The following is an 18,071-nucleotide window of genomic DNA, read 5'->3' as shown; positions in this document are numbered from 1 at the left end:
GTGTAATTTTTGAGGCCAAATAGTTATTAGTGTAGTAAAAAAAAATTCTTTTTAAATATATAAAAAAAATGAGGAAAAAGAAGTTAAAAAAAAAGCTAGGTTGTTCACAAAAAAGAATAAATAAACTTAAACATATAGGAAAAAATAATTGATGCACATCACATTAGTACTCTGACATCTTCAATTTCCCTCATCAATACCTTCAATATGTTTAATAGTCTATCTAATATAGTTTAAATTAAAAAGAGGGTATAAAATAACAATAATATCAATAATTTCACACATCACGTTATTATTAAAATTCAATGGACAAACACGTATTCACATGTAATTTTCTCTATATTTATTGTGTTGGTTAAACTTTAATATACTATTTATTTATTTATTTTATTATAGTATAAACTATTAATACCACATCATATTTTAGCAATTTTATTTTTACGGTTTTGAAATCTTGCAGTGGGCTCGCAATGTGAGATAAAAAATTTCATGTGCGATTTAGTTCAAAAAAATAGTCAAAACTCACACCGTCTGCACTGTGAACACCTTAAAATATAGAGTTAAATTTGTTCTCATAAAATTTAATGTTTGCAAATATTAAATTTTTAATATTTTTTTATATCTAAATAGAATTTTTAATAAAAAATAAATATTTTTTAAAAAACATTTAATTAGTTTTAACATTTTAATTTTTTTAATCATTCAAATAATTATTTTCAAAATCTAAATTAATTTTTAAGATTTACTAAAAAAAAATGTTTAATCTTACACATTTTTATTTTGAGAGGGTAAAATTTGATAGTTGTCAAATTTAGGGAATAAAATTATTAATTTACAAAGACACGTCATATTTAAATAAAATAATGAGACGAAATCTAGTAGAATAATTAAATTTCTATAAATGTAAAAGTTCAAAAAAAAAAATGAACAAACTATATATTTTAAAGAGTAAAATTGATTCAAGTGACAAAATTACTAATTATTTTTTTAGATATTTAAAGTTTAATTGGGTTTTAAATTTTCTTATTTCTTATTATAGTTCGTCTAGTTGAAACAACCTACAAGACCACATGCAAGTTATTTAATGTATGAACCAAATTCGTTGAGTTGCATCATTATCATTAAAATTAGATATGTCTCCCAGCTAATTTTCAAACTTCAAAAATAAACACAAAAAAATAAAAAGAGAAATCTAAAGTGAGGGCAGCTTTGTAATTTCCACTGCCTCCATCTAGTTTTAGAATAAAGAATTTTTATTGCACTCCACAAAATGATAAGTAAATCTTAATATTTAAAAAAGTTAAACTTAATTAAAATAATTTTTAAAAATTACTCTGAATATTTTTTAAAATTTTATTTTTCACATTATTTTGTACTAATTTTAATTTTAATTTTATAATTTTTTTACATCATATATAATTTTTTTTTTATATTTTTTTCCAATTAAACTTAACACAATTTTTTATTTTTTATTTTTTTTATTATAATGTTTAAAATATAATTTATTTTTGTGTGATAGTTATATTTTTTAAGAATATGAACTGAATTTTTTTAAAAAAAAAACTAATATAATTAAACATATATATTTTTTATATAAAATAAAAATTATTAAAATAAAATATATTTATAAATTTTTGTGGTGCATATAAAACTTTGATTTAGAATTCTAGTCTATTTTCAAATAAAGTGTCTTGCATGAATTAGCTCATAATTCTCCTCTTGGATAGAACTTTTGCAAAGTAATTGAATTGATCATCATCACCAATATTAGATGAAACAAATGCATACATATGATTAAATAAATTATATATGGTATAATGGTAGAATAAAGAGAATAAGTCATGCCACAAACTTCTCATTCCTCGTACGTATACTCAAATTATACATATATGATCATACATATATTAGATATAAAAGGCCCTATATAAGGGTACCGAACATATACTAGTTTTGGACACCCAATTCACTTATTATATATGAAAGAGGTTTATTGGTACTCAAATTACCATACATATTTTAGTAAATAAGCACAATTATTACTTAATTAATTAAAGATCATATTTTGGCAAAATCAACGGTCTGTTTTCCATCATGAGCTTTCCTGAAGAAGTGCTTAACATAATCAGAGTAGAGAACTTGCTTATACAAAGCCTTTTCACCGTTAGCAAGTACTTGAGGAAATGGTGCTATAAGATCAGATGGCCTTGGATTGACAAATATAGGCACTGAAATCCTATCACTTTTTCCATTAGCCACAACTCTATGCTCCACACTTTTGTACCTTCCATTGCTCATTATTTGTAAAGCATCACCAATGTTTATCACTAGTGACCCCTTCATTGGTGGCACATGAACCCAATTATTATTATTGGTTTCTTCTTCTTCTTCTTCAACTTTTACATAAAGCCCTCCAATCTCGTCTTGGAGAAGGATTGTGAGAGTTGACACGTCAGAGTGTCGACCAACCCCGACCGTTAAATCGGGGTTTGGACAAATTGGGTAGTAATTGAGATTGATTCTCTTTGATCCCATTAAAGCACTCTCTTTCTCCTTGTCTATTTTTGTCACATTTAGCCTTTTCATCAGCACTTCTAATAGTTTTTTTATCACTGTTTCAGTCTTCTTCATGTACTCAAGCAGTTCATCCCTATATATATTTGTATAAATCAAGTAATTAAATATATTAAAATGAATCACCACAAAATAAAAACACAGAATATATCTGGCATGTACTTAGATGAGACATTATACACTAATTAAATGAATATATTAGATTAGATTAATTATATAATTTGTTGCTAAATGCATGGTATATATATATATAGTACATATATGTTTAATCTGAATGACTTGTATTGTGATAAAAAAATTTTTTGCATAAAAGTCTTAGATCATATTGATATTAAATAATTTGATTTATTTTAGTACGTGACAAAATTTGTGTAATTATTATTTGCATGTACGTATGGCAGGTCCTCGATCTGAAAAGGATTTAAAGGTATTTTCATTTTCTGTTTCCATCACATGCATATAAGATACTTCCTTAAACAAAAAAACAAAAACAAAAAACAAAGAAACACATATAGATAATTATTTTCTTATGTAGTTTTATGAGGACTTTTCACAAATTTTTAAGAAAAAGTCTAAATTATTATTTAGGGTACCAAAATTAAAATTAAAACAATTTGATGTACTCGCAAGGCCGGCCAGAGGTTGGACGGTCAGGGGCCAAAATTTAAAATTTATATATATGTGAAAAAGAAAATAAGGAGACAATGGCATAATTTGACAAATATGGGATTTTGATATTTGAATAAAATTTGTTTCAAATTTCACCCTAGACCTTATATAGTTATAGTTATACATAAATAATTTGTTACCTGCATGCAGAGGGCCACAGTTGGGAGGCTTCAAGATCAGAAACATAAAAGAGACTAAGATAATCCTTCCACTCAAGAGCTTTCTCAGCCAAAGGAGTGAAGCTGGTGCCATACCTTACACTATTCGAACCAGAATTCTCTTTCGAAAACTTGTTCTTCTCCTCAGCTGGCAACTCAAAGAACCGATGAGTCGCCTTCTCAACTCTCTCGATAACCTCGATCGGAATCCCATGGTTCATAATTTGGAAAAAACCCCACTTCTCCGCAGCATCACATATCGAATTCCCAGTTTTCGGGTCGTCCCACTTGGACATATCGATGATTGGGATTGATTTTCCAGCCAATGTGGAAGAAGTTTGGTCATGATTGAAAACCCTTTCTTGGATTGGCTGAATGTATTGCTTGGGGAGACTCCTGAGGCCAGCTTCTGAAAGACCCTTTACTCCAAAACCCTTGTGGATCACAAATTCAGTCACCTTTGAAGGCTCAGTTGTGCTTGTAATATTTGCTAGTGTTGGAGCCATTTTTGATTTGAATGGTATAATAAAGCTAGCTAATTAAAGAGAAGTTATGTATGTAATTTGGGGTTGTGATAAGTTTATCTAACATGCAAGGTACGTATTTATAGACTCGTGTTATTATATTATGAGTACTCAACAACTCATTTGGCAATTGGCATGCTTTTGTTTATATATATTTATTTAGTATTTTAATGAGTTGAGATTTCGGACCTACCCACTTAACTATTTATTGCATGGTTAATGTTATAAGCTAAGGCTATTTACAAAAAAAAATATTAGAAAAAAAAAAATTGATATATATGGAATGTAAATTTAATTTTACTATAATATTTTCTTTAAAAAAAAATTTAAAATATGGGATAAATCCAAACTTATTTGGATGAAAAAACTAATTTCTTGATAAAAAAAAAAAACTCGTATTTTGATTAAAAAATCAGTTTTTTGATAAAAAAAAAATCTTTGGTGAGTTTGGCTCTGACCAATAGACACTGGATTGGTGAATTGTCGGTCGCCGTTTGTCAGATGTGGAGCTGGTGAACAAAGGTGATAGGTGGAGCTGTTGAGGGGAGGGGGAGGTAGGGTTTGACAGAGGAGAAGAAATGAAATTTTTTATTTTTCTAAAATTGATTTATCTAAAGATTAAATATGGGTTTTGAAAATTATATTGACATAGAAAATACAATAAAATAGTTCAAAAAAAATACCAAAAAAAATGGCCAAACTTAAAGCTACCATATTTAAGTAACAAAAAATTAAAATTTCATATTGAGTGTAAATTCTATTATAAGTTAACTCAGGACCGGCCCTAAAATTTTGTGGGTCATAAGAAAAAGTAATTTTTGGGGGCCTTATTTAAAATAAAAATATATATTTTTAAAAGGGAAAAAATTATAGGTCCCTGGGCTAGGTGGGCCTTAGGTACAGGTCTAGCTCGCCTATGCCCAAGACTGAGCCTGAGCTAACTATTAATTCGTTAGAAAATAAAGGAAAATTACTTAAAGTCATGTTTATAATTTCAACTATATATTTATGATATTTGGAAAATGTGATGTATTAACACTACCAAAAAATGTATTTTTAGTTACAATAAAACTTGTGATTAAAAGTAAAAAGGTTGTGACTAATTATAAATCATCATTCTTATGTTGTGACTAAAAAGTCTGTAGCTAAAGGTATTAGTCACCAAAATTATAATTTGTTATGACTAAATGTATTTTTAGTCACCATACTTTTTGTGACTAAAACTAAATTAGTGACAATTTGTATCTAAATACTAATGTTTTGGTAAAAAATAATATTTTGTTGTGACTAAAAGTCACATTTAGTCACAAAAAAATTATGTTGTGACTAAAAAATTGTCACTAAAAGTAGCAGTTTTTTGAATTATAATATATATGTACGATAGGACCTTAAAGTCATAAAATCACCAAGTCTCTACATAACTGAGAACTAGGAATGACAATGGTGCAGATCAGGGACAGTTTTAAAATTATCATCTCTATTTTCGTAGGTTAATTATATAACTATATGCGTCCCAATAATTAATGGGGGTGCGGGTATTAACTAGTAGATCGTTGTGTAAAAATTATGGTCACTCATGACTATTAGTAGTAGGGTTATACATAATTTTTTGTAAACCGTCCAAACATAAATAACCAGCACAAACCAAACCGAGATAACTCGACGAAAAATACAAACCAAAAAACCTGACCAAAATATAACCCGCCCAATCTTTATATTGAGCAGGTTGAAAAAATAATACCAACCCGCCTAATCAACCCGACCAACCCGATTAAGAGAGTTTTTTTATATATATTTATATATTTTTATGATATATATTTATATACATATAATTTATATGTCTATTTAAAAAATATAAAATTAAAACTAATATATTTTTTATGGTGGTTGATTTGAACTTTAAATTCAATCTATATATATTTATCTCATTATTAAAATTAATTAAAATATAACAATTAAATGTAAAAATAAAAAAAAAAATATTAGTGGTCGATTTGGACAGGTTAACCCAACCAAACCGACCAATTTCATTAGGTGGACTACTTGTAATGACCGCATATTAGATTTTGGATTAGTAAAGACAATCAGTATTAATTCTTGATATTTTTATAATTATTTATGATTTTATTATGTTTTGGGTCCTATTTTTAGAAAAGGTCATTAGAGTTATAATTTCTCAATTTCAGAAATTTTATTAAACTCTAAGAGTATTATTTAAGTTAAATATAAATTATGCAATTTTATAATTTTTGCTCAGCGATAACGGAAAATACGATGGATGACCATTTGAGTCACATGGGTAAGTTTAGAACCTATTTCTTAGTGGAACAAACCTTTCAGATTTTATGAATACCGAATTTAAGCGGAGTTATGTATGGTTTTGGACCATTTTACATCTAGGCTTATTATTGTTCAAGTAACAAGTAAGAAGGGTATTTTGGTAAGTTTTTAGTATTGGGTTAAGTGGCTTAATCCTAGAATGGCAGCTAGCCACTTATTTTTTCTAGCTGAAAGTAATGTTTTTTTTAGAAATTAATTAATTAGAAAGAGATTAAGAAAAGAGAAAAAAAAATCAAGAAGCTAGAACCTCCCAGTTCTCTCTCTCTCTCTCTCTCTTGCTCGGCTCCCACACAACCAGAGGAATCAACCCAGCCAGCTTCCAATTTTCTTGAATTCAGCAAGAATTAAGGTGATTCAAGTTGAGGTATGCCCTAGAAGCTCATGTTTTATGAATTCTCTAAGTTCTAGTTGGTTATGGCATGCAATTTTGAATTTTAGAGGCTGCTAGGGTTAGAATTTTTTTTAGTTCAGTTTCTATGTTTTATTTGAGTTGAGATTGAGTTCTTAATGCTAGTTTTGATGTGTTATGTGGTGAATGAACATGTTTGAGTTTGAAAAACTCGAACTTGGGTCATTAATGATATTTTTGAATTGAGTGTGTTTTTCTTACTTCTATTGCTTGAAAATGTTGTTTGAGGTTGTTACAGGCATTTTGGAAGGTTTGGTATGGTTTGGACATGATTTGGGCAAGGTTTGGTTTTGTTTGAAGTAACCTGGTGCAAACCAGTTAACCAGTTTGACAAGTCTTGTAAAACTGGTTAACTGGATGAGGGGCAGGCGTCCCGAACAGTTTGTTTTGTCGATTCATGTTATATTTAGAGCCTTAGTTGGTTATTTCCTTGATATTTAGGGTGTTTTTATAAGAGTTACTAATAGAAGAACCCTTAGTAGTGAGTTTGGATTTTCCAGATTAGGTTTTGACATGTCATTTACCGTTTACGTAAATGTGACTTAAGGCATCCATCCAGCACGAGCTTTTCTGTTCAGGGGCCAACTCACTTGAATTCAGAAACGAGGTAAGAATAGCATTGAAAATGTTATATATTTGATTATGTGTATGTGTGATGTATGCATGCATGTTATGATTCGTACACTACCAATACTAGTACGGTTGCATGTTGGGTTTTATGCCCTAAATAAAACTCCATTTCAATGTAATCCAGATTATTCAATATCAATAAAGTAACAGAAGTATTTTTCATTCATTTGTGTATGTTTTGGTTCACTTTATCAATTGCTTGTCTATTTGATTTATAAATTCATCCAAACCCCTTTTACATACTTGATCATGTTTATTGTGTTGTCAACACAGTGGAAAGTAAAGATGACTATGTGAATAAAGGATTCCTAGATTTATCAGAACACTGGGATTTACTGATATGACAATCTACAACAGAGTTTACTTGCATTTGGAGAAATGCTATGTTCTTTCCAGAACATTGGTTAAAGTAAAGCTCAGGTTGGATGCATGGAGTATGCATTGGAATGGACCGATATTGAACTTTGAAATAGATTTATAAAACTTACCGTAATATCTATTCAATTCAATATCACTAAGTTGATCCTAGATCACATGATCTAAATCCTGATATGGTTAGGCTCAATCTCAAGAGTGTTATTCGTGTTCTTTGATTTGTTAGTTAAGCCTACTTTTGGGTCAGGGTGATACGTACATTTTGGGAACACGGTAGTGCAATTGAGTGGGAGCGCTAACATAAATATAGAATCTATAGCTTCTATCTGGCGAATAGTAAGCAAAGGATGATTTCCTTCGAGCTTAACCAAACGAGATAAATGGTGGAGTACTCATTTCACTTAGCTAAAATATCATTTATACAGGGTTAAGTGTTTTAAGGATAAAATATATTGTACGGTGTTACGGTAATTTAGTCCCTTTACAATGTAAATCATCCATATAGAGGATCATTGATCAAATTAGGATTATTATAATGGATAACTAATGATGTGTCTATATGGTGGAACATATAGAGCATTCTATATACTGAGAATGCAATTCTAAGTTCTATGCGTGGATTCAACAATTAATAAGTCAGTGAATTTAAATAGTAAATTCTAGATCTGCTTATTGGAAGCTCGGATATATAGACCCATGGTCCCCCCACTAGTTGAGATAATATTACTTGTAAGACTCATTTAATTGATTTTAATTAATCAATTATAATTCTCAAAGTTAGACTATGTCTATTTGAGAATTTATCACTTATTAAGGGCAAAACAGTAAATAGAGATTCTGGAGGACATATTTATTAATTAGGAAACTTTAATTAGTTTTATTATTAATAAATAAATGACAATATATTATTTGATAATTAATTTTAATTATTAAATAATTAGATTTGACATTTATGTGGTTGAACAAAGGAATTGGCAGTTTTTGACAAAACAGGAAACTAGCAATGTAGGAAAAGGAAAGTTGGAAAAGTGGCAAGCCTTGTTTCCACAATGCCTAGGCCGGCCACTATGCTTCCCTTTTCACATTGATTTTTCAATTTTTAAATGTCAATTAATTCAACCATAGCCCTAGGTGGTCTTCTATAAATAGAAGATAAAGGCTTCAGTTTTTGTACACACATTATTCTGACAGAATTTTCTCACACAAAAACTCTCTCTGAACCGCCACCCTCTCTCTCTCTACCTTCTCTGTTTTGAAATCTATGGGTGATAGAGTAGTACCCACACACATCAAGTAATACCTCAATCATAGTGAGGAAAGCTGTGTAGAATTCAGAAACAACAAAGAAAGACTATCGGGCTCAGATCTTGATTATACTGTGCGACAAAAAGGAATCAAGGGTTAGAGATCTGAGTGGGAGGAGACATATATTCTGCTGCACCCAATGTAAGATTTCTGATACTTTTATGTGTTTAATTTTCTATCGTTTTAGAAGTTCATATTTAGGTTGTTAAATGAACATACTTGTGAGTAGATCTAAGTTCCTGGTAAAATAACTTCCAACATAGCAGTACTGAGTGCATTGGTATAGCGTACGATGTTTAAAGAGTACAGTACGGTGTTACCAACACTAGTACGGGCAGGTACGAAGTGTATATGGTATAACACTTAGTGGTACTCGAGGTACAAGACAAACTCTACCAACACTAGTACAGTAGTGGTACGTAATGCATGTGGTATAGTGGTCGTACCTTAGTAAAGAACGTTCTTACTTATCTGATAAGCCTTGTGGACAGGTGTATGGGCGCCTAGATAAAGTCGAAGATATATTATTTGTTATATGTTTTTCTTACTGAGTCTGTTGACTCGCAGTTGTTACTTTCATGTGTAGGTAAAGGAAAGATGAAGGCTGAACAAGAGTGAGCTCCGAGTGTGGATGGTGATTGTACATGTCGAGACGATGCGACCTGGAGTGTTTGGTCTCGGGACATCTTGGATTATATTTTATAGTTGTTGTGCGGCAAGTTTGTAAATATATTTTGAAAATATTTGTAAAAGTTTAAACGCGGGATTCCGATTTATGTAAATATATATTTATATGTTTATAAAGTTTAATAATTTAAAACAAAAGTTTTAATTTGACACGATTTTTTAGGAAAACCCTTTTATTAGCAAAGGTGGCGCGTTAATTAGAAAATTGTTGTAGCACGCCTAAGTATCAGGGCATTACATTACTATTTTCATTTTTCTTAATTGAGCGGGTTGCACTTAGATTTTTGTAATCCGATCTTTACATTGGGATGAATAAAATATAGCATAAACTGACTAAACCGACCAATGTACACCAATAATTAATAGTAGTTATTTTCTAAAAAAAAGTAATTATAATTATTTTATTTTATTTTGATAAAATATAATTAAGCAACATTCTAAATGGTTTTAAAACTTAAAATCTAACCACACATGCATGTATATTTATTGTTAAAAAATATTAAGTACACATATCAAAACATTAAAAAAAATCACATTAACCATAAATTTGATAAAATTTTAAGAAAAATTAAAACAGACAGATGAAAAAGCTCAGGTCAAACTTTGATGAGACTGGAAGTGTTGTATTAATAGGTGAAGATTACAACAGAATTGAATACCTAATCATTACAATTGTAATCCAATCTTTATAGAGGAAAAGGAAAGAATATTCTAACGCTACAAAAGTTTGGACAAAGTTTGTCAACGTTTAGGGACCACCAAAAGTTTGTTATGCCAGCAAATCTCTTCTAGAAGTAATAAGGAAAATTTTATTTCTTCACAGCCCATCTCAAATTTAGTGGTGTCTCAACTACACCAAGTTTGTCAACCAAGAAATGAAATATATGATTGGTTAAGTTTTTGGTTAGGCATCCAGCAATTTGATCACTTTATGGGACATATCTGATTTTAAGTGTTTTGTTGATGAACTTGTCTCTTAAAAGTGTATATCTAATTTGATGTGCTTTGTGTGTGCATGATAAACCAGATTCATAGCCAAAACACTAGCCTCCATATTGTCACACCATTTCAATGATGTAAGTTGCAAAGGAAATTCAAACTCATATTTAGCAACTTTGAATCCATGACATTTTAGCAGCCACTTGAGCAAGGGCACGATACTAGAATTTTGTACTAGATTTGGACATCAATGTCTGTTTCTTAGATGATCATGACACCAAAGTATCTCCAAAATAAACACAATCAGCAACACTTCTTCTATCATTGGGGCAGTTGTTGAAACTTATTTTACCAGGATCTAGATTTACTAACATGTATGTTGATTATAATTTTATAATCTAACACCCTAAATATGAATTTCCTAATACGATGAATTAAACACATATAAAGTTTAGAAAATCTTACATTGATGGTAGTGGAATAATATGACTCCTTCTGTTCAGATCTCTAGCCCTTGATTCCTTTCTGTAGCAGAGCAATATGAAGATCTGAACCTGGATCTTCTCTCTTTCAGTTTGGTTAACCACCGTCTTCCACACTATGATTGAGTACTTGACTTACTATGAGTGGGCATGGTACTCTATCACTAAAGGCTCGAATTGATGAAGAACAATAAGAAGGATTCGAAATCACTATGGAAGGAGACTCTCATTTACTAGTTGTCTGACAAAGAATGAAAACTAGGTTTTTGGTAGGTTGAGAATGAGAGCATCTTATTTCTTTGTTTTTGGTAGGATTGAATGTTGGTTCCCTTTAAGTTTCATTCTGGAACTGAAAAGTTGTGCACAAATTTAGATTGGATCTAAATTATACTTTTATCAGTGAATTAATGGTACTAAAAGATAAAAAAGTAATTAGAAGGATAAAATAGTAATTTTACCAAAACTAATTACGAACTGACTAAAGGAGGGGTAATCACTAGATTTGATTATATCAATGGACATTGGAGTAAAACTCATTAATATAATTCTATAATTAACAAGATTTCAATTCTATATTTATAGTGGAGTGGTCATGGAATTAATGAACAAGATTATTTGATTGATGAGATTCAATAAAATAATTTAATTTATTGGAGCTTAGAATTATAGGTCCATGATCCATGGTCCCCAAATCGCCACCTTGAAGCACTATCAAGGGTAGGAATAAAAGTTGTAGATGGAAGTTCGAAAAATCTATTTTGATTTGTCAAAATAGTAATTATTTATTTTGTACTGAATAATTTATTTTTTAAATTTATTAATTAAATAAATTGGAGAAAAGATAAAAGTCATCTGGACAAAAGATACCACCAATATCTTGTTAAGACATAGGTGGCGCCATACTGTGTCTTGACACAGTGATGGGAGCCTATCATATAGGGTTGTCCCCACTATATTTGTTTTTAGGTTAATTAATTCAAAAGATAAATATTTATTTAAATTTAAATTTAAAAAGTAGTTATAGATATTTTTGTTGGTTGAGATATTCTCTCAAGGTCGTTGAGAGACTCCCTCAAGTGGTTGAGAGATTCCCTCAATCGGTCATTAAATATTTAGTTTAAATTAAATATTTAAATTTGAAATAAATATCTATAGTAAAATTCGATTATATTATTTATTCAAATAATTAAATATGATTTAATAAATGATTTGAATAATTAATTAAATAAAAATTTTATTGGATTTATTTAAATATAACGTATAAATTAAATTTTGATATAGAATTATAATGTAACCTTTTGGAAAGCCTAAAAAGGATTAATCTAATTTAGTCTTTTCTCTCAAACACTCTAAAATTATTCTTGCTCATGTGTTGAGAATCTAATAATAGCTTTATATACATTTTATTCTACTAGCCCACACTAGTCAATGTGTGTGGTGAAAGATCTGGAAGATTAAGGTGTGAGTTTGATGTCGCCGTTCCAAGGATACAACATACGAAAAGACTCAAGGATACCCTAATAGGCTTCGAGAGGTAATTTATCTTTTCATCTATTTTACTCTTAGATTTAATATATATATACATATAGTGATTCTGAGGATGTGGCACAATGATAATCATAAACTTTTATTTCGCTGCATACTTGATTTGGTACCACTAAAACCAATAGATAGCTCCCTGTAGTCTGGGAATGATCACTTGTCCCTGAACTACTCTTTGTCCCGAAAAGATGATTGGGACCCTTACCCACTCATGAAGGTGACTGACTTGATCAAACTCTCCATTTCATCTCTCAAGTAGTCGCATTCGTTAGTGGTGTGTCCCACATTGCCATGGTATTCACCCCTTTTACTCTGATCTTGCCTAATTTTTACCCCCTTGAATATTGAAGGTGGCTTCATGTAATAAACAGTATTGCATGTGGATCTGTAGATATTCTCATGAGTATTTACGAGATTGGTGTACTCCGTATATTGGGGCTCATACCATTTCTTTTCTTTCTTTGGAGGCTCATTATAGATTTGAGTCTTGCTTCTTCTCTTGCTCCAAAATTGACTTACTCCCGATTCCAAAACTTCCATTTGTTAACTTGCTTGCATTTCTCTAGGAGTGAAACTGCATCTGGTTTGTGCCACTTCATATTTGAGAAAAGCGGTCTATGAAGGCGCCTACCCTGAGGTTGTAGGTCCATAGACCGTAGGCATTGTATATTGAGTTTTGGGAGGAATTATAACTAGATTCAGAAGTTGAGTGACATATCCCGAAGTACCAACACTCCCTAATGGTGTCAGAGCTACTCAAAATACTTTAGTGTAAGCATCTTTCAAGTTGATAAATCCTTGGGCCCTCAACAAGAAGTTGGATAGGGTGTTGATCCTTTTTCTTTTTGTATATCTCCCCAACGAAGGGATCCAGGTGATAACCTTGCCTGTAGGGCCACTAATTTTTGGTCGTCATTGACCTTTGTCCTTGCTGCCTCCATCATCCGATGAATGTAGGCTTTAGGCTTTCATTCAATTGTTGCTTGACGTTGGCCAAGGAGCTAACTTCGATGTCAAAATCTTAAGCATCCACAAACTGCTTCTTAAACATGGACTGTAGGTCACGCCAGTTCCACACTGATCTGGAGGGTAACCTCTTCCACTAATCTTCAATAGATTTGGCTAAAGTGAAGGAGAAACACAAACACTTCATGACATCACTAACATGTGCCACTTGCATCAGCTTGTTATACTAGGATAGGTGAACCCTAGGGTCCGTCCTGCCCTCGTACATGTCCATAAGAGGCATCTGGAAGCGTTCCAATATAGGTGTTTCCAGAATCCTCCTAACACACGGCTCCAGGTCTTCATCTTCCGAGTTAGACACGACTCCACTTTTTTTGCAGACTAGTTGCTCTATGATCTTGGTTAAGGCTGCTATTTGATCTTCAAGCCTTTTGGCATTATCATCCGAGAGCTCGCGCCCACGAGTTCAGTCATTAATGTTGTTTCTAAGATCTCCTCCTTAAGGCCTTGCTCTTTCTCATCTTACTTTCTCCCGCTTAACATTTAAACAGTCCCTGAGGTCCGTCGTTGACATGTTGTCATCGGGGTCTAAGTCTTTCCACGTTAACACTTTGGCTAACAAAAATGTTGGGTTAATTTTTCCTTTGTCGAATGGTAGGTCTCGGTGCCTGAGCATGTGGCTTATCATCCTACACGACCTTTCTCTACGGATCGATTGGGCGACCTAACCCTAGAGTTTAGTTAACCCTTTCTTTCCAGAAGAGTGGATCAGTCACGTTTCTATTGTCCCTGGGAGCTTCATGTTGTTGGAATTATTTTACCAGGATCTAGATTTACTACCAAGTATGTTTGATTAACATCCTAATATGAATTCTAAAACAATAAAAATAAACACATAAGAGTTTAAGAAAACTTTACATTGGGTGCAGCGGAATAATATGACTCCTTCCATTCAGATCTCTAGCCCTTGATTCCTTTCTGTAGCAGAGCATAATCAAGATCTGAATTTGGATCTCCTTCTCTCCTTCTTTGATGCTGATTTTCCATAGTCTTACATACTATGATTGAGGTACCACTTGATGTGTGTGGGCACTACTCTATCACTCAAGGGTTTCGAAATTTAGAGAAGAAAAGAGAGAGAGGAAAGTGGCACTCAGGAATCTCTCTGAAAAGAATGAGATGCAATTTTGTGTTGTTTCCTGAAGCCATTACTTTCTATTTATAGAATGCCCTCTAGTTTAGGTTAGAATTATGTGGCATTAAAATAATGGAAAAATAAAATGGTAAAAGCCTATAGTGGGCGGCCCATATAAGGAAATTGGGTCTCACTTTGCAACTTTCCTATTTTGTTATTGTCCATTCCCATTTTCTCAAAAATGCCAATTTTCCAATTTAACCATTCAAATGCCAATTCTAATTATTTAATAACTTAAGAATAATTATTAAATAATATTTTCATTTAATATATTTATTAATTTAGACATATAAAGTCTCTTAATTATTAAATAAACCTAGAATTTCTTTTCTTTACAATTTCGCCCTTGCTTAGTGAAAATTCATAAAGTAGACATAGTCTAACTTTAGAATTATAATTAATTAATCAAAATCAATTAACTGAGTCTTACAAGCAGTATGGTCTCAACTAGTATGGGGACCATGGGTCTATATAACCGAGCTTCCAATAAGTCGAACCGAATTTACCAAGTATATTCCCTAACTTATTAATTCCTCATTGAATCCACACTTAGAACTTAGAATCGCACTCTCAGTCATATAGAACGCTCTATATGTTCCATGATATAGACACGTCATTAGTTATCCATTGTTATAACCCTAATGTGATCAATGATCCTCTATATAGATGATTTACACTGTAAAGGGATTAAATTACCGTAACACCCTATAATGTATTTTATCCTTAAAACACTTAACCCTGTATAAATGATATTTCAGCTAAGTTAAATGAGATCTCCACCATTTATTTTCGTTTGGTTAAGCTCGAAGGAAATCATCCTTTACTTTCTATTCGCCAGATAGAAGCTATAGATTCCATATTTATGTTAGCGCTCCCACTCAATTCCACTTACCGTGTTCCCAAAATGTACGTATCACCCTGACCCAAAAGTAGGCTTAACTAACAAATCAAAGAACACGGATAACACTCTTGAGATTGAACCTAACCATATCAGGATTAAGATCATTTGATCTAGGATCAACATGTGATATTGAATTGAATAGATATTACGGTATGTTTTAATATATCTAATCAAAGTTCAATATCGGTCCCTTCCGATGTATACTCCATACATCCGATACTGGTAAACTTTGCCAATGTCCTGGAAAGGACATAACACTTTTCCAAGGTGTAAGAATACCTATCGCTGATTATACCATGTCAGTCTAAATCCAGTGTTCTGACAAATCAGGGAATAAACTTTTGAACATATAATTAAGATTATATTCCACTGTGCTGACAACACTATAATCTTTAACTAACTCATATGTTCTGGACTTAAAAAGAATTCATACATTATATACATATAATCATGAAATAAATCATGTGAACCATGCAACATAAAATGTTATTTCTGATCTTTATTAATAAGTAAATCTGATTATATTAAAATGAGTTTTATTTAGGGCACAAAACCCAACAAACTTCCACTTGCACTCACTACTACAAAATTGACTTTTCCCAACGGTTAATAAGGGGGTCAATTATGAAAACCGTTGGAAAAGATAAGCAGATATTTTTCCCAACGATTTAGAACTGAAGCAAAGAAACCGTTGGGAAAAACTAATGCCAACGGTGGAAAACTGTGGGCAATACTAAATGAAAGAAAACAATGAATGCCAACAGTTTATAACTGTTGGGAATACTAAGTATACCCAACGGTTTACAACTGTTAGGAATACTAAGTATACCCAACGGTTTACAACTATTGGGAATACTAAGTATACCCAACGGTTTATAACTGTAGTGAATACTTAGTATTCCTAACAGTGATAAACTGTTGGGAAATGTTTTTTTTAGTATGTTATTTTAAATCAAATTTTATTTTATTTTAAAAAAGTAAATAATAAAATAATTAATTAAGGGTAAATTTAAATAGGATAATAATAAAATAATTAATTGGGGGTAAAATTAAATAGTGTAAATAATAAAATAAGAGGATTTCTATCTATACTCCATAAAATATAAGTACACCCCATTATTTAAAAAAAATAAACTTAAAATAATTTTTAAAAATTACTCTTAATATTTTTAATTCTTTCTCACATTATTTTATATTAATTTTAATACTTATTTTAATTTTATTTTTATATACATTTTTTTTTAAATCATGTATAATTTTTTTAAGAAAATTTCATATAACTTTTTATTTTAATTTTTTTGTAATGTTTAAAATATTATTTATTTTTATTTTATAGGTATATTTTTTAAGAATATAATCTACTGGAAGAAAAAATTAAAAAAAAATTGTATAATTAAAGATGTATATTTTGTATAAAATAAAAATTATAAAAATGTTTATTAAAAAAATTATTAAAATGAAATATTTTTTTACTTTTTAAGGGTGTAAATAAAATTTTCCTAAAATAATTAATTAAGGGTAAAATTAAATAATTAATAAAATAATTAGATTTAACTTAAATATTTATTTTTTCAAAAAAAAACTTAATTATTTTAGTAAATAAATTTGACCTAGGGTATAAAAAGGAAAATATGAAAACCCTAATCCAAACCCTATTTCCCTTCATCTTTTTCCTTCCGCCTCTTCATCCTCTGGCTTTTTTTTTTTTTTGAGCAGCTGATCTGCTTGGACGGAAGTCTGGTCACCCCAGGTCTTCTCCACCCTCTGAAACCCCTTAACCCAACCTCTTTCCCTTTTCCTCCCACTCGATCCGACCTCTCTCTCTCTCTCTCTCTCTCTCTCTCTCTCTCTCTCTCTCTCTCTCTCTCTCTCTCTCTCTCTCTCTCTCTCTCTCTCTCTCTCTCTCTCTCTCTCTCTCTCTCTCTCTCTCTCTCTCTCTCTCTCTCTCTCTCTCTCTCTCTCTCTCTTTATTCACTGTCTCACACGGACGGCTAGGCCACGATGGCCATCCTCCAGTCCACGGTAGTCGAAACGAACCACACTACGGTGCTCGCAACCACGGAAAAACCCAAATTCCAAAGATTTTTTATTTTTCTTTCTCGCCGGAGCCATTTCTGGGTTTTTCTCTCGCCGGAGCCAACCTCACTCCTATATCTCTCCTGCCCGCCATGGCCACTCCCTCGCTGTAAGTAAATTTTCTACTTCTCTTTTTCTCGTTTTTTATTTACTCTGAATGAGTGGATCTATACATATACATATAATCAAATGTGTAGGACCTAATTCTATACATATGCATATACAAATAATTCCAAACAAACTTAGGCAGAAAATAGAGGCATTTGCTGGCATGAATTAAGAATTGAATGTCCCTTTGTTTT

The 18,071-nt window shown here is 31.2% G+C and overlaps 1 protein-coding gene across 1 annotated transcript; it reads right to left on the bottom strand.

The window, feature by feature from the left end:
* Nucleotides 1-1,797: 1,797 nt before the first annotated feature.
* LOC115710001 (feruloyl CoA ortho-hydroxylase F6H1-3) lies at nt 1,798-4,137 on the bottom strand. The gene is made up of 2 exons (XM_030638293.2): nt 3,381-4,137; nt 1,798-2,647 (listed from the first exon to the last, which is right to left on the bottom strand). Exons 1-2 carry the CDS (start codon nt 3,902-3,904, stop codon nt 2,056-2,058), a joined length of 1,116 nt encoding a protein of 371 aa, XP_030494153.2. The 5' UTR covers nt 3,905-4,137; the 3' UTR covers nt 1,798-2,055.
* Nucleotides 4,138-18,071: the final 13,934 nt, after the last annotated feature.

The sequence above is a fragment of the Cannabis sativa genome, chromosome X (assembly GCF_029168945.1).
Source record: "Cannabis sativa cultivar Pink pepper isolate KNU-18-1 chromosome X, ASM2916894v1, whole genome shotgun sequence".
Classification (NCBI taxonomy): domain Eukaryota; kingdom Viridiplantae; phylum Streptophyta; class Magnoliopsida; order Rosales; family Cannabaceae; genus Cannabis; species Cannabis sativa.
The sequence above is the reverse complement of the archived record's forward strand: the minus strand, read 5'-3'. Positions and strand labels throughout refer to the sequence as shown.